At 39.2% G+C, this 21,141-nt stretch overlaps 1 protein-coding gene across 1 annotated transcript in view; it reads right to left on the bottom strand.

Moving 5' to 3' along the window:
* The window catches only part of egfra (epidermal growth factor receptor a (erythroblastic leukemia viral (v-erb-b) oncogene homolog, avian)), a 44,178-nt gene that overhangs the window by 4,768 nt on the left and 18,269 nt on the right, over positions 1–21,141 (bottom strand). The window contains exons 2-25 of the mRNA XM_014029209.1: positions 17,789–17,940; positions 16,750–16,936; positions 16,516–16,647; positions 16,333–16,401; positions 16,097–16,215; positions 15,649–15,790; positions 15,117–15,233; positions 13,224–13,350; positions 13,069–13,142; positions 12,909–12,996; positions 12,432–12,631; positions 12,199–12,331; positions 11,689–11,779; positions 10,346–10,503; positions 9,545–9,583; positions 8,172–8,316; positions 7,795–7,917; positions 7,107–7,205; positions 5,657–5,842; positions 4,427–4,582; positions 2,744–2,819; positions 1,799–1,945; positions 932–1,029; positions 679–846 (exon numbers count right to left, since the gene is read on the bottom strand). Coding sequence (XP_013884663.1) covers positions 679–846; positions 932–1,029; positions 1,799–1,945; positions 2,744–2,819; positions 4,427–4,582; positions 5,657–5,842; positions 7,107–7,205; positions 7,795–7,917; positions 8,172–8,316; positions 9,545–9,583; positions 10,346–10,503; positions 11,689–11,779; positions 12,199–12,331; positions 12,432–12,631; positions 12,909–12,996; positions 13,069–13,142; positions 13,224–13,350; positions 15,117–15,233; positions 15,649–15,790; positions 16,097–16,215; positions 16,333–16,401; positions 16,516–16,647; positions 16,750–16,936; positions 17,789–17,940 — 3,026 coding nt within the window. The remainder of the gene's footprint in view (positions 1–678; positions 847–931; positions 1,030–1,798; positions 1,946–2,743; positions 2,820–4,426; positions 4,583–5,656; positions 5,843–7,106; positions 7,206–7,794; positions 7,918–8,171; positions 8,317–9,544; positions 9,584–10,345; positions 10,504–11,688; positions 11,780–12,198; positions 12,332–12,431; positions 12,632–12,908; positions 12,997–13,068; positions 13,143–13,223; positions 13,351–15,116; positions 15,234–15,648; positions 15,791–16,096; positions 16,216–16,332; positions 16,402–16,515; positions 16,648–16,749; positions 16,937–17,788; positions 17,941–21,141) is intronic.

Below are 21,141 nucleotides of genomic sequence, written 5' to 3'. Positions count from 1 at the left end.
GCCTGAAGGAGTCGTGGGTGGGGTGGGGGGTGGGAAGGGGTGCCCTGCCATGAGGAAGTTCGGCTTTAAGACAAGTCCCAGGGGTGTTTCTGGTCCCCACCTGTCGTTTTGCTCCTCAGCATGGCTTCCTAAAAACACTGCAGGATTTCTCAAACATGCATGAATGAGTCAAAGCAAGGCTTTGGGCATGTTTTTTTATGAGGGTATAATATTATAACGTGATATAAAACTCAAAAAAGTTGATTTTACATGATATTGCCCCTTTAAGAAAAGCTATGATGCAAAGTCAAATTTATTTTTGAATTACACAGCATTTTCAGAACAACTGAAGGTAACATAGTGACTTGACTGTGGTATAGATTTCAACTACAATTAAAACCAGCTGAAGTTGAACTAAAATAGAGTCATCTTTTGAAATTATTAAATCTTTATCACTTGTAATGGTTAATTAATTTTTCTATTGTAATTGTTCAACACGTACAGAGTTTTGCTTTATTGTTTACTTAAATCATAAAGGTCAAGTTTAATGATGTTTAATAATGTACTTCTTTAAGTTGCAATGGAAAACAAACAAAACACTTCAGCTCTTTATATGTGAGTTTTTTCTACAATCTAATTTGTTGTAAAGATGATAAAAGTGGACAGATACTCAAAGCCTTTCTGTAGACCAGAACCTACCGTAGAGTGGAGCAGTGGGGTCATGGAGGTGCTCGGGCTGCTGAAGAAGCCTCGCTGAGGCACCAGATACTCATCTGCGTCGACGCCGTCCTCCATGTCCTCCCCGCTGATCAGGCTGCGGTAGAATTTGGTATCTGCAGGACTTGGTAGGGTCATCCGGTCATCCCCCTGGAAAACAAATGTTTGGTTCGAAAAGATAATGAAGCGGACCGCCAGCTGGTGCAGGCTGTCCGAAGTGGGGATGAAGTCTTACCTGAATGACGAGATAACGAGGTGGATCTCGAGCCATCTTCGTAAACTCGGCGATCAGTTCTCGAAAACGAGGCCGGCTGTCTGCGTCGATCATCCAACCTGCGCAGACACGTCATGATGTGCACCAGTAATTACTTTCTGAGAAACTCATGAAAATCTGGCTACTAGTCTATCCCAACATTATAAAGTAGGAGAACTAATTTGGACTCTTCTAATGTTTATTATTGCATGATTAAAACCAAACATGTTAATCTTTTGGTTGAAGTTAGATAAAATAAGAAACAAAACCAACATACAAGGAGCTGAAGCTAATAAAGTWTGAGTTATTTGCTTGGGAAACTTAAATTTCAGTTCTACGGGTTTTCAAACAGATACAACTCTCTTAAAAGTATCAAAAAGAAAAAATAAGTAGGTCCTCTGGATGTGTTCTTCTTTAGTGAAACGTTTCGTCTCTCCTCCAAGAGACTTCTTCAGTCTGATGAGTTTCAGGTGAACTCAGCCTTATAAGCACTGCCTCCACATGGACAAACAGGTTAGTCACATGCAAAAGAGGGCCATCGCCTAACAATAGGCTTGATTAGCTCTATTGTTCATAGAGGGTCATGTGCCCTATCATCTGACCCGTGTCGTGTTATGTGTATGTAGTGAATGCAAGCGGGGGTTCAACGTCCAACGTCTCACTAAAGACGACGTCAGACTGAAGAAGTCTCTTGGAGGAGAGACGAAACGTTTCACTAAAGAAGAACCCATCCAGAGGACCTACTTATTTTTTCTTTGTTTTTTCTACCTGGACTACTGAGATGCATCAGGACATCTCTTAAAAGTTCCACAAATGGAATATACAACTAGTTTCCAGGACTAAGCTTACATTTCACCATGATCATGTAGACATCTATGGTACAGATTGGCGGCTGAGGCAGACGCTCTCCTTTCTCCAGGATCCTGGCTATTTCACTGGCTGGAATCCCATCGTATGGTTTGGTCCCGAACGTCATCAGCTCCCAGACGGTTACACCTACAGCACAGAAGTGAGAACAGTTGGTAAATGTCAGTTTGATGAGTTGTCTTTCAATTCATTTTGAACACTTAATAAAAAAATAAAAATAAAAAAAGAAGAAACGGTAGTTGATAAGATGTACACGCTCTCAAAATGTTGACAAATAGGCTCAGTGTACAGGAGTGGGAGTCGAAAGGACGCATTTCTGTGTTGGAGGAACTGAAAAAAGGGGGGAAAATAGGAAAGGAAGCCCATCACTTCTGCCAGCACGCTGATGTATTTGCCAGATTGAGCGGAAGGCGTAATCAACCCCTCAGGAAAAGATTTGGACATAGGCCCACTTTGTAAAAAATAAAAAAAGAAGCTCTGATATGTTGGGTTTGTGTGTGAGTGTGTAGGCCTCTGAGTGCGTGTGCTGCTGCTGAATGGACTCGAGTGGGTTGAAGTAATGATCCCACCTGATGGAAAAATTGTCCATCGGAACCTGCTGGTGTGTAGGTGTGCGCTACCTGTTAGCTAAAATCCCAGATGCTCCTCCTGCCTWTTGCATCTTAAACTGTTTAGAAGCTTTGTTAGGTCCAAAAAAAACATCCTATGAGGAGCTTCAAAGAGGCTTTTCTGCTCTCTGCATGGGCTGCTGTTAAACCAGTTTACTGAACAATGAGTAAATATTTCTCCAGTGGAACCATTACTCAGGGGGAACACAGCTGTTTTACATATCTGAAGAAACATGAGGTTTCGGGCTCAATCTGGGACACTGTGTACACAGTTTTCTCTTACCGGGCCTGCTTTCACAAATCAGAAACTGAGACTCACCGTAGCTCCACACGTCGCTCTGATGGGTGTACGTTCTGTGCAGGATAGATTCAAGAGCCATCCACTTTATAGGTACCTGAAGGACGAAACAAAAATACAAAATTCACTAAATATGCTCATCATTTACAGTGTTTAAAATGTTTCCTTGAGCCTCTTTTCCAGCTTTATCATCACTTTCCATGCTTCATGTTTTTCATTAGATCTGTTTTGCTGGCATCATTACAAGTGCTGGATTTTATACCTACTTTAACAACAAACAAAGAAAGGCTCTGAGACATTAACTTGCTAAAATATTTAAAGGGATGGCTTCGCTTTTTGAAAAGGGTTTTTGTTAGGGATGCACCCATACCAGTATCAGGACTGATACCGTGTGTGTGCGAAAATCCCCTCTCAGTGTAGCAGTCAGGTGGTAGAGATTATTAATTATTATTATTATTATTATTTATTTGAGCAGGCTGACCTAATCCACACTCCTTACCAGTTTGGAGCAGTAATGCAGTACGAATTTGTCTGCAACATGCCAAWAAAACATCATGAAAAACATAAAACGCTACACTTTTCAGAACTGAGAAAGCTCCCCAGATTGGGGGTGAAACATCTTCAACAGCAGGATAGAAATTAAGTTGTTTTGGGGGATTTTCCACCTATTTTCCTATTTTAGTTCTATGGGTAGATACTACTAAACAACCTTTTGGTATAGTCTGCAGTTACAAAAGATGAGAGGTGGTGAACTTTCAAACTATAGATGTTTTTAACTGAAAACGTGTTTTTCTTCGACAAGAAAAGTCTTGTTTCCTGTTTAAAACCACGTTTCAGTGAAACCCTGTATTTCAGAACTGAAAATTAATCAAAACATCAGTAGCAGTTTCACTAGCTGCGTTTCCATTGCGTGCGCAAAACTTTCTCAATACTCTGTTAATGTCGAAAAAACTGTTTTGCAATTGGGGTGTTTCCATTAAGTAAGAAATGCTATAAACGTCACGCGTGAATATGTTTGTTCTTGCGATAAGTCATTACAAACATATATGAATATAAACACATGCATAATTGCTACCACGAGACTAGCGCTCATCATCAGAGGAGACGTCGGTGTCTTATCGAGGTTTTCCAGCGACAAGCCCCTTATACTTGGGAGCGACTATGTATGCTGCGTTTTTGGGAAATTGTAGTGAGTTTACTTTCTTTTACAACTTCTGTGATATTACTACTACTTCTACTTCCTGTTTTCTTGGTCRTCTTTTTCGCCAGTAGAARCAGCCRGTTSTTGATCAYGTGACTCCYRWGATGCGAAAAAAGTGTTTCCATTGCAGTTTTGYGAAACACACCAATTTCGATACGGCCGAAAAACCACCTCATYCTAGCGCAAAAACATTTTGTCGAAAAAAGGAAGTTTTTTCGAAATTGTCGTGTTTCCRTTGAGCAAATTTATTTTCGAAATTCTAACTTGCGCATTTTCATGGTCAATGGAAACGCAGCTAGTGTCTGAGATATGCATAYGCATTCAGTATCTGTAGACTAATATGTATTCAGTCTTTACATCTTTCCTCRTGCTACTATCCATTTAAACACAGTATGTGGGTCAAAACCTAAAATTTGGAGTTTTWAATATTCCTTTTAAGATAGAAAACATGAAAATAAAAGCAGGTTGCTGCATCATTTTGTTTCTTTACACCGTTAACTAACCTTTCCTCCATCTGCATGATATTCTTTCTCGTCTGCATTGAGGAGTTTAGCCAAGCCAAAGTCGGTGATCTTGATGTGATGAGGAGTCTTCACCAGGACGTTCCTGGCTGCCAAGTCACGATGCACCAAGTGGCGCTCCTCCAAATAGTTCATACCCTTTAATCAAACAAACTGTTTAGCGAGAGTTATTGCATAAGAGCCCTTCTTGCAATAACAGCCTGGTGATTTATGCTAAAACTGCTCTGTTAGAAACAATAAATTAAAATAATAAAGAACATGAGAATTAACCTTTTTTTTTTGTGGAAATACAGTGTGAATTATGAGTGCTGAAGAAATCTGCTGAAGAAGAAACWGAGCAGAACTTAAAAAAAGAAGCTGAAAGAAGTAGGACATTAGCTAAAAGTGAAATGTAGAAATTAATGCAGTTAAAAAGAAAAAGGAGCCAACAGCCAACAATTAAAAGTATCAAAAAAAGGCTAAAAACGCAAAGTGTGCAAAACAGTGAGGCAGAAGGTTCAACGTTCCTCTGGTGCAGAAAGCAATTTGTAAAATCATTTATTCTGCTTGCAATATCCACTTTAAATAATTTTAAATAAGAACTGTAATGTAATTGATTTTAACAGTTGCTTTTATGTGTTTTAGTGTGTTTTCAAGTGTATTTTGAGTGTTTTTATGCAAGTATGCTGTTGTTGGAGACAGAAAATAAAGTTGTTCTACTCTACTCTACTCTACTCTACTCTACTCTACTCTACTCATGTCTCAAAATACTGCATAAAATGTAAAAGTAGCAAAAATCCTAGCAAAAAGTTTAGAAGAAGCTAAATTCTAGGTAAAAGTAGCAAAATGCTATTCAGTAGCAAAACAACACTAGCTCAAATAGCTAAAGGCTATTTTAATGTAGCTAAATGCTAGCTAAAAGCTAAAAAGTAGCATAAGAAGACAAAAATAAAGCAAGTGCTCAAACATAGATTTCAAAGAGAACAAAATTTTCAACAGATCCTTATGTGTTTTTTGGGGAATTTCATATATAAAAAAAATTAATATTTCTATAAAAAAGGTATAAAACACAGAAGTCATAATTAGATTACTTAAATAGCYAAAGTAGGCAGAAGTTTTTACACGTTACATAAGATACAGGAAAAAAGAAACAGGTGCATAAAAACTAACTTAACGAGCAGAGTTTAAAAAAAACTGATATGTAGAATAAAAATCAGGTGTTTTCTTTCGTACCTTTGCTATCTGCACACACCAGTTGAGCAGGTGCTGCGARCCAATGTTGTCCTTGTTTTCTTTGACGTAGTCGAGCAGGCAGCCGTACGGCATCAGCTGGGTTATGAGCTGCACCGTTGAGGTGAGACAGATCCCCARCAGTCGACATACGTGGGGGTGTTCCACACTGGCCATCACATAAGCTTCCTGTAATGAGCATAAAGACAAAGATAATATTTATTTGTCTTCCTCATCTAATGTACGTACTTTTGGTTTTGGTGGGAGACGATACATAAAAAAGTCAGTTTTTTTTTTTTTTTCTAAATGGCTTGTGGCCTCAGTAAGCAGGGTGGATGTGTGCATGTTTATCCAGGCAACTGATAGCTTGAGAAACATCTGCGGGATACAGGCTGTTGGGGGATAAGTTTCTTAGCAGCCAGCTTTATTTTACTGCCTGAGAATGGAAACTCACAGTCATCATAACAGAAAAGCTGCTTTAGAAAATACATGGGGATAATCAGCAGTGGCCAACACACACATAAAACATGAAAAAAAAAATTGGTTTTGCAGGGAGATGTGAGCAAACACAACTTTAAACTGAGCTTTACTTAGTAGGTTTTCTGTCACTGGTGTAAATACATGCAGGACAAATTATCTTCTATGAGCATATTAGAGAATTCTTCAGAAAATAACCTCTTTACTAGTTTTGTCATTTTGGACAGGACATCAGGACAGGAAGTTTGCTTCCAGGGGACTCAAACATACAGTGACGAAGCAGCAAAACTACAGAATCCCAGGATCCGTGAAACCCATTTGTCTGTTTGCAGTGATGCATTTGGAACATGCTGCTGCATTCCTCTGCAGAACACCTCAACGTTGAATACACCAGCGCCCACACATTACCTCTCAAATGTATAAATCCTATTTCCCAAAACAGCACGAGGCAGTCCCTATTTAATGCGACACGTTCTCCGTTGCAAAGAAAACAAGAGCTCATTAGGTTCAAACAAAGCTGACTGTGCTATAAACTGCAGGATACATTCAAGTGGAGCTGGCATCTGGCAAGCAACTGGCAATTMCTTTGTGCTTTATTTAAACTGAATTTTAAAAAAGTACTATAAATTACTAAAAATAAACAATACTTCCACTTTCGTTTTTACTCAAATGTCCAAAATATGCCATGAAATACCACCACAATTTGAAAGAGCCAGAATTTCATGAAGGAATGCATCTCGCCCGCCGTCTTTTATGGAAAGCTTTTAGACAACTTCATGTTGAGAAAAGATGGAGATTTGGCCATTTTAGTCAAACCTTCAAATACTATTATTTTTTTATTTACAAATTTATTAATTTCATTTAAAACAATTATCTAACAAACAGAAAACAAAAACATACAATGAAAAATCAAAGAATCTGCCCCTTATTATTAAATATTAGATAAATATTTTCATTAATCAATGATTAAACTTACATCCAAGATCTCCTTGTTGGCCATAGGGGACGTGGCCTCTCTCAAAACCTTGATGGCTACTGGGATCTTCACATCCTCTCCCTCTGGAACCCACAAACCCTGCAGAGACACACATTATTTTAAACCATTTTACATATTTAAAATGAAAATAAATGATCAAGTAAGCACATAAGCAGCCTTGCAAATGGTTAAATGTGCAATACAAAACAATTAGTGCCATGCACGTATACTTGTCGGGTGCACCCACAGCAACAAACATMCAGGAAACTGAATATTTGTCATCTRTCAATCAATCAATCAAACTTTATTTATAAAAGCGCTATAACATCAGCCACTGCTGAAACAAAGTGCTGAACACATGAAATAAAAACTAGGTTTAAAAACAGTCCTGCAAAGTTTAACCTTATGTTTTTATTTATTTGAATTCTTCTAAATCAAATAGTTATGAATTTTTATGCCAAAAAATGCAGTTTTTTTGTGCTCAACACCTCAATGTGATTAAAACAACAGCTCTGACAGCTGAAGTGAAGTCATTCATGATATGGCAAAGTAAAAATGTGTGTTGTAACTGAAAACTGAAAACATGTGTAGATGAGTGAAAACACTTTCAGTCCTCAAGAGGAAAAGAAAAAAAAAAAAGCCAGCTCAGCAGCAGCTTATTTTACAAATAAGGTGTTTGTGCAATTACCTTGTAAACGGTTCCAAAAGCTCCTGATCCCAGCACTTTTATTTTCTTAAACTCGGGCTCCTTTAGGATCCGCAGCAGAGCCTGGTTTGGTGCCTGTCCACTCGGAGTGAGAGGTTCGACCAGCTGCAAACGAGACGTAAGGATTACGTGTTTGCTCAGACCTGAACTGATGGGACAGATGCCTCAGGGTCCCCAAAAAAACTAATAGTTTTATTATTCAAAGTGGATTACAGGATGCTGTGTAAGTTTATGATGTGCTGTGTCAATMAGAGTCTGAGCAGCATTATATGATGGCTATCAGTGCTGCGTGGATTCGTACAGGTTAAATCTTCAGTCCATGAGGAAGAGGTGGAGCACTCCATTTGCCACGAGCTCACCTCTTTCTCTTGGAGCAGTCTGCGCATCGTCCTCTTCCTCTTGATGTGTCGTCGGCGAAGCAACAGAAAGACAAAAACTCCCGCGATCAGGACAGCCAGAAGACCACCCACTACGCCGGCTGCAATCAGGGACAGCCCTGCATGCCTTCAGGACAGAAAAAGTGATTTATGCATAACTATACATACACATACAAATACATGAGTAAATCTTACACTAAATATGAGCTCAAGCTGTTCRTTTTACCACACTGTTTTACAGATAATGTTCAAAATGTCCGACAGACATTACAAGTTATCCACGTGATATTTATCAAACTGCAGACAGGCAGCTCTGTTCTTCTTGGCAGGCAGCAAATTTCTCCACGCAGCTTTGCCAATAACACCATTGTTGTTCGGCGTGATGATGTCGAACATTAACTCTGGGAAACGTGAGAAGGGACCATAGCTGCTTGGATTCCTTTGAGACCATGCAGATTATTTAAACTCTCTGCTCTCGGAGCGATCAGAGCTGGTCCACCACTCCTGGCAAGGTTAACGAATTTCCTCCATTCGCACACAATGTTTCTGGAGTCCAAACGTTTTTTGGAGACGAGTTGACAACACATAATTAAGAAGTGACTCTAAATATAAACTTCAAATTGTACAAGTTTGCATACCGTATGCATTGTGAGCTGTATTTTTCCAGTAAATAAAATAGGTTTACCAATTTTATCACATTTGTTATCGCTATTTGTGTGATTGTTTTCGCCAAATAYCTCACAAACGACTGCACAAAGTTTAATGAAACTTTCAAAAAAGTAATCATTAGGTTGACATCTGCAACTGAATAACTTTTGGAGTTAACCTTATTCAATGTCTGACAAGACAAAGCAATATTAGCCCACAAAAGTACAGTAAGTCAGTCAACCTTACAGATGGTAAAATAAAATTTGATGCGCTAGTGGCTGAAATGTACTCATCCAAGCATGAACGGATCGTGCAAAAMTATTGCAGTATTGCAGCTACTTTGGTCAAGCCTTAAAAATAATGTGTGCATTCTCATCAAAAGATGAACTAAACCTCTTAGATGTAAATGCATTCATTCAATGAATGAATGAATGAATGAATGAAAGATACTTTATTGATCTCGAGGGGAAATTACAGTTCAGAACATCCGTTCACAAGAGAACAGGTGCCCCCAGGTCATGCAGCCATAGAACCTACTCAGGGCAAGGATCATCATCATGAAAAGACATCATGAAGAGGCGCTACCCTTATTTTTTTTATAATAATAAGTTTATTTAATTATCAGTATTTGAACTTAAGTAAAAACATGTTTCATGCCATATTTATGTAGTAAAGTAGGAACCCATAAGAACCACCTTTTTACTCACCTTTTATTGTGACAGCCTTCAAGACCAGGTCCTGTGCACCTTAAAATACATCAACACAAAGAACCTTTAGTTAATGTTTTGTTTCTTTTTAGACCACAACACACTGGTTTTCTGTGAGGCTAAACAATGCTTTACTGTCAGAGACCATCAAATACCAATTACTGTTGACGTACGTCTTCAAAACKTGTTTGATTTCACTTGTCAGCCGAAACATGCAAGTGCTATGCAATTTTCTACAACAGTAACTATTCTGGACAGAGACCTATTTATTTCCATGTTTCCAATTGATGCATTTAGAAAACACCAAACTACTGAGGCGCTTTTGAAGCAAGTATCATATTCTCCTACACGAAAGGTTACGCAAAACAGTCACGAAGGCCTGTCGACGTGCCTGCCTTCAGCGGTTTGAAGGTATGTCAGGACCGTTTCCCTTCTCGCTCATCCGTATACCACCATGCCTCGGTGTTGAGAGAAGGAAACGTTGGGAGTGCCCTCAGTCCTGACTTGAATCATTGTTCGTTGTGCCATATAGGAGCACAGACCACTAAAATTAAACACTGAAACCAGATAACAAATAAAGAAAACAAAAACAAACAGAAACTATTGGAAATCCCAAATGTAAAAATAACAAAAAACAAGAATACGTGTAAAATTCTTGTTTGTTATAACGTCTTTCAAATGKTTTCATTTCAATAATCTCAGATGACTCTCCGGGCTCATATTTCTGCACCAGTTTACAAAAAGAGAAACATTTGCAAAGCAGCAATGCAACGCCAGCTCTCTGTTCTGTGCCGTGTTTACCCCTGAGTGCAGTTTTTGTGGCACAGTTGGCACACTCGCTTCTCGTCTGCGTATTTCCACACCAGGCTGTCATCCTCTCCCAGCACGCCTTGGGGGCAGCGGGACACACAGAACAGTCCATCCTGGAAGTTGGCACACATGGTACAGTTTCCAGAACCCTAGGAGTAAATAAATAAAAAAGCCTTATGAAGTTTRCAACTCCATTGAGAGTGGTGATAATTTCTCAAAGATAGCTGCATTTATCTTCTACATAATGGGTAAACTGTCGCGCAGTAAAAGCCACACAGGTTTGGCAAACCTTCAAAAGGATCCACGATTAGYTGTAACATTAGATTTTATTTGATAAACATACATTTTAAATGTAAAATAAAGACTGTAAAAATACTGCAGGGTGTTCAGTTTTGTAAATTTTTAAAAATATATTTTGAACGGACTGAGCCATTTTATTTACATGCAAAGCATTCTGGGTAAATGATGACGTGCATAGGTCCTTGGTGCGAGGCTGCGCACTGATGACATTTGCAACTGAAAATGATGGATGGATGACAACAGATCTGCTTCATGAAGGAAGAACCCCAGCTTAGCCTGTTAGCTTTAGCACCGACGCCATTGCCTTATACAGTATGTATTAGCTCGACGCTAGTGCAACAAACTTGCAAGCTAAACTGAGGTTCTCCATCTATATTTTCAGTTGCAGGCTGAGTCATTTCTACCTTCCCCTCTCTGTCAGTGCGCTCTGGTTTCATTTAAAAGAGCCAATTGTCAGATATTGTCCAAGATTAACCTTCAGGGTGGATATAGCTTGCTCACAGCCTCGCGCCGAGGACCTATTGATGTCATCATTTACCCAGAATGCTTTGTGTRTAAATAAAATGGCCCCATCCGTGTAAAACAGTTTTAAAAATTGAGTTTACAAATTATGAAAACTAAACAGCCTACAGTATTTTTACAGTCGTTATTTTACAGTTAAAATAAAGTCTCGTGGATCCCTTTAATATTATACAGCAAATAAACATTTTTCTCACTGGTAATGGCACCATATGCTTCTCAGTTTTCACTAAAAAAAACGGGGGGTCCAAACTTGTTTCRATCAAACTTAAGATTCCAAGGATAAAAAAAGAAGACAGTTGGCAAACTTCTTCACAAAAGGCACACCCTGTAGTCAAAACACAACATGTCTTGTGGCAGCACAGCATTGTGGTCTCTGCTGATGAAGAAATCCACAGATCTGAAACGTCTAAAAGGGATTTCGTGCTACGCAAGTGCTGAGGCCTACATGCATATGGTTCACAAAACTGGTATTTTTTTAAATATTAGTTTAGATGTAGGTTGGCAACACATACAGGCGCCCTGCAGGTCGATGTCCCGTTCATGCGCAGACACTCGGGGTCACACTCCACGCAGGTTTTGTTCTCCACCGCCTCCCGGGGCTCTCTGCAAAAACAATAAAGCTGAAAGACTCTTGCTGAAGGGCGACTTCTTTTTGAACAAGTAAAACAAAAAAAAGAAGTCTTGATCCCTTTTCAATCTATCTTTCCTTTTTGAGGGCAAAGTTAAACAGTAGACACGTCAAGCATCAATGTTTGACAAATATCTCCAAAGTTAAACAGCATTTGTGCCATTTCTCCAACAATGTTTGTCTTACATCTCGCTAGGGGTTTAACTTGAAGAATACCTCGGATCAGTCCTTTCTTTCAATAACCCTTACATTTATCTAATGGCAAAGTCTGGAAATGACAACAAGCTTTGAAGAATTGAACTACAGAGCAGGCAGGACTCGTGTTTGGACTTTTTGTTTAATTAAAATAAAAGACTGAACATCTCAGTGTTTAAAACTCGAATTCTTTCCTTACCCTTCCAGGATGTTGCAGGAGTCCACACAATGCCCTCCGCGGCTGTAGTCCCGGCAGGCGAAACACAWGTCCGGGCCCGGACCCCAGCAGCCGTCTGAGGTGCACTTCCTGTCACACATTTTGTTCTCCAGAGCTGAAACACACACACACATCATTTCAAGCTAATTACCCCCATTTTGAAATGAGCTTKCCTGTAGCATGATCGAATGTTTGCAGAGCAGCGGAGAGCTCACCGCAAGTGGCAGCATCAGCGTTTTCTTCCACTGTTGCAACTTGGCTGTCTAACTTAAAGAGCCTCTCCCACAGGCTTTTGTTTGTGTAGCAAAGGTTCTTGTTCTTCATGATCGCCACGTCTCCATCGCTGATTTCTTTGAGGGATCGAAGGCCCAGGTGGTCGATACTGAGCTGGATCATGATCACGCTGCGGACACCCCTACCCAACAAAACGATGGAGCAAGATGAAGACAGTTAAGGTTGTGTGAGAGTCTTAAATTATTCTCAACATTCAAATAACTCCTAAGAGTTTGGAGAACAGAAAGAATTTCTGAGATAATACACAAGATGTTTTAAATGCATAATAAAGGCGTATTTACGTGGAACTCCCATCCCTCAGCTGACTAAGAACGGACACAGATGACTCTAAAGAATCTAATTTCTTCATCAAGGATGAGCATTTAAAACCCAAATGGAGGAATTTAGAAGGAACATACCGCTTTGTTCTTCCTCGAATGATCTCCAGATTTTCAAAAGGACTGAGTGATCTCATCGTTTCCGGCCACTTTTGAATCAACAAATGTCCTGAAGCAGCAAATGATGCGTTAATTGGAACGAAATGTTTCACCGATTACTCATGTTTTCCGAGACCTTTACCTGTAATTTCCTTAACAGTTTTGAACACATCAAGCTGAGAAGGATCCATCTTTGGTGTTTTGGTGTATGTATCCCTTTAATTAGGAAAATGTGTCAGAATGGCAGTTTGAAAACAGATGCTGAAACCGTTAAATTGACAAAACGTTCAGACTTACCCATCAAATGACGTCTTAAGGATAGCAATGTTGCCATTGATTTTGGTGCAGTTTTTGAAGGAATCGATGTTGGTGGCGTTGATAGAYAAGGTGTGAGTCAGGTCTCCCATCCCAAGTCCATTGCACACTGAGAACAATTGAATAAATAAATACTATGTTGAAAGTAGGGGTTATTATTTGTCAGGGGTGGAGAAAGACTTTTGTTGAAATTTTGTGTGATAGTGGCCTAAAATGATCTAAACAAATATGTTTGTTTTGTTCACAACTTCAAGCTGTCTGATAATCGCTAATTAGACAAAGCACTATAATTCAGCCTTTTTTAGGCAAACAAAACTGAAAATCAGTACAGTATAAAACAAAATTGCTAATCGTAAATGGAAGCTGGCCATCCCAGCTAACTTTATTATGCAGCCATTTTAAGACATAATGAGCAGGACTTTGTTGTGGTGTAGCTAAGAATGTTTGCTAGTCCCGCTAATGCAAATTTTACAAAAGGGCTATAATTCAGCCTTTAAATATACCGCTGAAAATTTATCTAGTAGTAGCCAAGAATATATTTGAACAAAATCTGAATGCAAATACAAAATCCAAGATGGCCACCAAAGCTATAAAATAGTTATAACTCAGATTTTTTTTTTATTTAGCTAAAGTTTATAAAAGGTGGTAGCCAAGAGCAATACTCATGACATTTTGAAATCTTAATCTTTAAAGAAAGGGCTTATGCTAATTTGAGGAAGTAACATATTTCAGGTAATTTTAGATACACAAAGCTAAAAAACTAGTATAAATGCAGTTGACAATAATCATCAACAACATTTGAATGCAAATGTAAAAATTAAAGATGGCTACCACAGCTAATTTTATTAGCTATAACGCTGACATTTTTATTACCACCGAGTTGATATTTGGTTGCTTGGCAATGTTGGTGGCATTGACAGACACCGCTTTGTTATCAGTCTTTTAGAGCAAGCCCTAAAAGACTGATAACAAATCCAAAATGGCCCCTGTTAATTGTCTTAACAGTCTTAACAATCATTCTTATACAGGAAAAAATGCAATATGAAAAGCTGTCATGTCTTGTTTTGCCTCTAATGCCATCGATATGATGAAATGTCTTTGTGAACTGGAATATGTTGGTAAAACTGCTCGATGTCTCAAGACTCAAACTGCTGGATGTTGCAGGGCTGCAGGAAACAAAGTCACATCTAGTGTAGTGGCTGCAGAACGCACTGATGAAAGACACAACATCTCTTTGTTAAGGTACACTGTTCCTGAAACCTCAGTGTAGAGGAGGTGATCTAATCTCTTTACTCCTTATATGAGCTTTTTCACATGCAGTTAARACTTTATCCCCAAAAGGATTTAATAGAGGACCTTTCTTATGCAAAGTTTTTCTACGTATAATATTTTATGCATACATAGGTCAGATTTAATCTGGCATTTACTGTTCTAGCTCCTTTATTCAGTTGTAATGTGCATTTATTTTGTGGTTTATCTCCTTTTACTGACAGACAAGTTGTGCCTCTCTTAATTCATATTATTCATATTTACAACACAACCCTTTATTGATTWTTTAAGACATATTATATAATGTATTGTATATTTTCTGTATATTCTTACTGTTTGATAATGAATTGTTTACATGCATGCATTTTTTTCATATTATAGGTTACCTTTTGAGATTGACTGAAATATTGATGGCTGTRTTGTAGAACACGTGTGTCACATGACTTCATTATTTAAAATGGTGACCGTTCTTGGACAAAACATTAAAACATTTCCGTCTAAATTTTAGACTCTAAAAGATCCAAGTCATCTGAGCGGTAGTTCCACCTCTTCTCTGTCTATTCCATGTACGGTTAGAAACATCTTTATAACAGCTTAACTTCTAACCTTTGGGGCACAGTCCGTCACATTTGGCACACTTCCTGACTTTTCCTTCGTCCACTTCGTATGTGTTACCGCTGCACAACCGCACACATGCTCCATGATCAGTCACGACATAGTTATCTGGAATGATAGCAAGATATGAGCAAGGCTATTTTAAAATGTACAAGTTATAGGAGAGCTATTAAAAAGCTAAAAAAATACAGGCTCTTTTAAACTGTAACAGTTTGTAGTGGTTATACAAGAAGTACATGTTGGTCACACATTAGACAGTGAGTAATGCAGAAACAAATCAGAGCAAGTTAAAATTCAAAAGAAGGGATGTTGCATTAACACATCCTGAAACTCAGTTATTTCTTTCCTCATTTCTGCAGTTTATGATTAAACTTGTACAAACTGTAACCACAGAACAACCCTGAAGGACAATCTGGGCAAATCTTATAAAACAGAGTAAGATTGAAAAAAAAAAAAAAAAACGTGCATGCTTCTCTGTAAACAGTAAAATCCACACACACATCGCTTGATTTTCTGTGCTTACGTGGGCAGCTTTTCACACAGGTGGCCCCAAAGTTGTACTTTCCGTGAGGGTTAGGAACCAGCTGGTGCAGGTTGGGGTCATAGCGCATGAGGCCCGGGCAGGAGTCCTTACACACCCCGTCGTCCTGGAAGTCCCGACAGGCCTGCAGCACAAACAACAGTCATCCCAGTGTGCCGGGGACCAAAACAGAGCCCCTTGCTAATGATAACACTGCATTCCACTTTCATGGCTTTGGCTTAATTCTCAAAGCTGCGAGGGGAGAGGGAGAGCAGACGCTGAAACTCAAGGACCTGCCAAATAAAAGATTTAATCAGCAGTTACGCGTCTCGCTGGTATTAAAACTAAAAACATCATCTCTGATCGTGAAAGCAAACGCTGCTTAGAAAGGGGCTTTGTTTTAAAGGAGAGTTCAGTGCAGTCGCGTGAAATTATTATTATTTAGTCTCACCAGGCAGTCGGTGGGTCTGGGCCCCGTGCACCCGGCTGCACAGTGCTCATTGCAGCAGTCACTGGGTGAAGGTCCTTTGCATCTCTTGGAGCACTGCTGTGCACAGTTTAGCTTAGTCACTGCAGAGAAGGGAGAGCAGCGAGAGAGTTTCGATTTTGAAAGCTGAAAAATGAAGGAAAGGATGGCTAAATTTGTTTTTGCTGCCTGCGTGCCGTGATTATGTCGAAAGAGCTTACGTGTCTGACAGTTTTGTGGACCTGGTGCCCAACACGAATTGTTGAAGCAGCTTGAGTGGCATCTCTGACCTGGAAAGAAGACAAGAATATGGTGTTTTTATTTTTACAACCAGATATTAAAAAAGCACACAGATTAATCCAGTTCTGCCTTGTTTTTCTCGCCCGGTGAAGCCTGGCACTTACAAAGTGGGTTGTTGCTCGCCTTCGGGCGCTCCATGCTGGGTGTGGCTTCGCTGTTGATAAGATCATCCCATTGAATCGTTTCCACGTTACACAGCTGGTTGTTCGCAAACTTTACACCTCCCTTTAGAATTTCTGTAAAAAGACATGAGATATGATTTCAATAAACTTAAAAAAAATTTAAATTAAACAGTATTTCCTCCTTTCTGTCAGTGACGACTAGATCTTTTAATCTACCTGTGAGGCTGGTTAGAAGTAGCTCAGTGGTGCCCCGACCAGTAGATTTATCATAATTGGCGAGCACAGCAAGAGCAAACGCCCCCTCGTAAAGGGAATGCCCTCGAATGATGCGCAGGTTCTCCAGAGGAATCCTGGAGGCCGTGTTGAGAGCAATCAAGACGTAACCACCCACTTCTTCAATCGACTGCAGGGGGAAAGAATTTAAAGAGGAAGCTGGAGGAAAACTCCAATAAGGCAGAGAATATTTCCAGCTACAGTATTATCACACTACATAGATAATGAGCATGTGACATTCTTGTATTTACAACCATTATATTTAAACTTATGTTTTAAAATGCTGATGTTTGCAACTCATCATACGTGATACGTGTTAACAACTCTTCTTGGCAATAAATCTTCTACCACAAACTCAAAACAAGTGTCAACAGCAAAATCAGCTGTTTGGCAGAGAAGACTTGGATAATTTTTCACATGCGCAACCCACATACTCAACTGCACTGCTTATCCCACAAATGCATGTTCCTTACAAATGTGGCACCATTTAAAAAGGGAAATTAACAGGCCGAGAAGCATTGTTACAACTAAGAAACAATCTAGCATTCCTTTCCTTTTTGTGCTAAGTTTTAGATTATTTATATAAACTTTACATTTAGAGCAATTGAAGAATGTCTGTCGTATGTAYATTTTGAATTCAAAATCATGAAAATTTTTTTTGTTTGTTTGTTTTTTGCATTTTCGGGTGATGCATTAGTGTGAACGTATAGGAGACACACATGGGACATTGAAAAGTCCCTTTTGCAACTGCGGCATCATATCTGCTGACTGTGTGCTATTCTGTGTTTGTGTGGGCAAGTCTGGATGTGACACACACACATCACGTCTACCCAGACTACAAAACCTTGTCTTTACAGCTGAGCTTTGAGCAACGATCCAATCAGAAAGTGGTTTCCTTTTATTTTAACTTTCTTAAAAAGCAAATTGAAACTTCTTCAGTTCCTGTTCATCTGTTAACAGAGCTCGTTTTTTTTTTTTTTACCCTGAGGAAAGACAGGTCACGGTGGTTCTCCATGTAGGTGATCTCCAGGTTCTCCAGGACCACGGTGCAGTTGCTGTAGGTCTTCACCATGTTCTGGTAGTGGTCCTCATTAGAACCCAGAAGGTTTAAACGGTTGGTGACACCCTGGCATACTGCAGGAAAAAAAATAAAAACCTTCTTAGATAACTATTGAAAAACTTAACTCTATAAAGTATCCATCACTGAGGGTTTATTCCACAGACTGGGGGCATCTATTGATCACAAAAAGCCAGTAATTATACAAAACATTGTCTCAGTTCATAACTTTTTTTCCTGGTGAATTTGATCTGTGCAGTCAGAACTTGGCCAGCTTTCATGTTAAAAAAAAAATCTTGGATGCATCCACAGCAGAAATCAAATCTCAGTGACGCAGCAGGTTCTGGTTCAGGTCAGCTAACTGTGTTTATCCTGGCAAGAACCTAAATCTCTCTGAAGAAGAGCAGAACAGTAAAAACAACCTCTATGACCAGAATATGCAAGGCCGTTTGAGGCGCTTCAGAGGAAAGATGTGGTGTGTCACAGAATGCGGGAGAGGGACGAACGCTCTGCTTACGGGAAAATCAGATAAAACAGGTCCAAAGTATATGTACACAATAGTCATTTTTCTGACACAAAACTTCAAATGTTGGTCAGTCCACATTTCAATATTTACTGCATGGTTAGCTGCCATAAAACGAGGGCGATTATGTAACTGCCTCTACTTGTGTACTTGTTTTTGTGCTCTTTTGAAGGTCTGTTGGCAAAATATCTCATCAACCAGGGCACAAATTTTGACTAAACTCACAAAAAATAAGGTTCACATGTATATCTACAACTGATCACCATTTCAAGGTAATCATTTCAAGATGGCCGTCACGGCTAATCAACCTGAGCAAACACAAAAATGTCTACAACTCTGCCAATTTGACAGTTATTGAGCTCAAATTTGACATTCTGGTAAATTACAGTCATCCACATCAAATACTAGATTACACAATATATTTTGTAAATGATATGCATGGCAGCAGATGATATGCATTCCATCAAAGATGTGCAGTTTACTGGCTTTCAGTATTATGACTAGACTGTTACACAATAACGCATCAGTATGAGGAATGGAGTGTTGCTGTTTAGCAAGGAACAAGTGAGTTCTTTTGCCCTAAATGTAGATTCATTTCCTGCAGTTTTTCTCAGCTGGCCAGGCAGGTTCTGACAGGCAACAAGGATGGAGTCAGCTGTCTCAACACTACTTCTACACGTAGACCGACATACTGCATGCGTCTATATTATTGGAGGAGTTAAATTAGGGGATTTTTAAGGTTTCAATGTGAAGTTTAGCATGACAAAAACGGTTCAGTAAAACAGATGATCTCAGCTCTTGTTTATCAGCAACGCAGGTGCCGCTGTAATGCCCCAGACACATATCTCGACATGTCTGCTCATGACAGCAAAGAAAGTCAAAGCATGCAATCTAAATATTGAGGCACACCCCACAGCACATACAAAATATCTCCAAGTGATTATTCTGAGGGATTTATTCAAATCAAAGAAATATATATATCACATTTTTTAATTTTTATTTTTAGCTTRTGTCAGAAGCCTTTCATTGTGCTGATATTGTTGACTCCACACACCAACATACRAACCCAACTAATCAGAAAGAATTAGCTCCAAACAGCTGTCTACTGCCCTTCCTTCTCTTAATCCTCATTATTTATTTTAGCCCGAGGGATCTCTGGAACATGAAACTCAAAGTCCAGCAGCCCCAACGCCACAGCAACAGAGGCAGACAAGCAAAAGCAAGTTGTCTGTTTTAATTAGAGGAGTCATGTGAGATTTAATTAACCCCCTATTACCAAGGCTGCCAAAACAAAATAACAATAAACAAAAGGTTGTCAAGGTTTTTTGGATGCAAATACTAATAATGGTTCAGCTAATATAACTTCCAGCTGCTCTACAGTTGGTATATTTTTTTGAAAGATATTTTATCCATATGGGTAAATAAAGCAGGACGGGCAGTAAAGCTTCCTCAAACTGAAACCMACACTTTGACTCCCAAACAAGGAAGGAAAAATAACAACAACCTCATAACAGTTTATTGCTGAAGCTTGCAGGAGTATAGCCACAGTAAACAMTCAGTGGTCCAGTTGTTGATTTCATAACTCGGTTGCAGGTGGTGAGTGACCTGATACTCCACAAACATTAACAGACTTCCTCATTCGGCTGCAGCACGTGAAAGAAACTGGATCAGTTAAACCCTTAAACATAGGGTCAGGAGTTTCTTCTAGAAATGACTCAGATAAATGTGAGCAGGATGCCTTATCAAAGTTTGCACAACTTGTAAAATACCCTCATAAAATCAGAGGCAGTGACGAAATGAAACAATGTTTACACTTTTTTTTACAACCTGACTCAAACTAAAATTCCAGCTTAATTTTAAAATGTGAGGGGAAAGGGTGGAGGTTTCAGTGACAAATCGGACACAATGACAAAGACTAATTAAAGATTGCTTCACCTTTTCAGCTGCACTAGCGTCACAAATGTTCTGGACGCAAGCGCGGCAGCAAGGAGTGGCAGGTCAGCCTTGCCTCAGTGCTCTATGAGTGTGTGTGTGTGTGTGAGGGTGTGTTCACTTGCATGTGTGTGCAACGCCGTGTGCAACATTCCCTGGACTGAGCAGTGCTGATCAGCCACAGCTCCACAATAGACTCCATAAAGCCGATCATTAGTCATCTAAGCTTGTTTGCAGTGTGTGGCTGCATATTGCTTTTTTGATGTTTACATGGGGACTAGAGGTGGAAGTCAAGGGTGTGTGGGGAAGATATTCATTTCTTGCGGCTATAAAATCTGTTCGACTACAGAAACAACTTTGGTTTAAGATCACTGATTAGGTTCGACATACGAAAACAATTGTAAATATAGCTAAATTTCAGTTTGTGTTTTCTTACAGGTTTTATGTTCCAGATGCAGTCATTTTGTATCCTTTGTAAGTCATAAAACTTTGCAGGTGTGCAGCTAAGAAAAAAAAAGCTCCAATGCGACGATGTGTGTGGTCTGGCCTCTCTGTGTTGAAAGAAGGTAGCTGACTTGTCCGTGGACTTCATCCAACACTCACAACATGTTCCCTTTTTTATTTATAAAGATCCTTGCAACTTATTATATGAGGTGTCTGCATCTTATAGGGCTGCCACAAACGATTATTTTTATAGTCGAATAATCACCGATTATTTTTTTCGATTAGTCGACTAATTGGATCATACGTTAATTGAATATAAAACATACAACTTATCGCGCCAGAATGCAGCTATAATCATCGTTAGATTTTAGCTATATGC

Source organism: Austrofundulus limnaeus, unplaced genomic scaffold (genome assembly GCF_001266775.1).
Source record: "Austrofundulus limnaeus strain Quisiro unplaced genomic scaffold, Austrofundulus_limnaeus-1.0 Scaffold6, whole genome shotgun sequence".
In the NCBI taxonomy this organism is placed as follows: domain Eukaryota; kingdom Metazoa; phylum Chordata; class Actinopteri; order Cyprinodontiformes; family Rivulidae; genus Austrofundulus; species Austrofundulus limnaeus.
The sequence above is the reverse complement of the archived record's forward strand: the minus strand, read 5'-3'. Positions and strand labels throughout refer to the sequence as shown.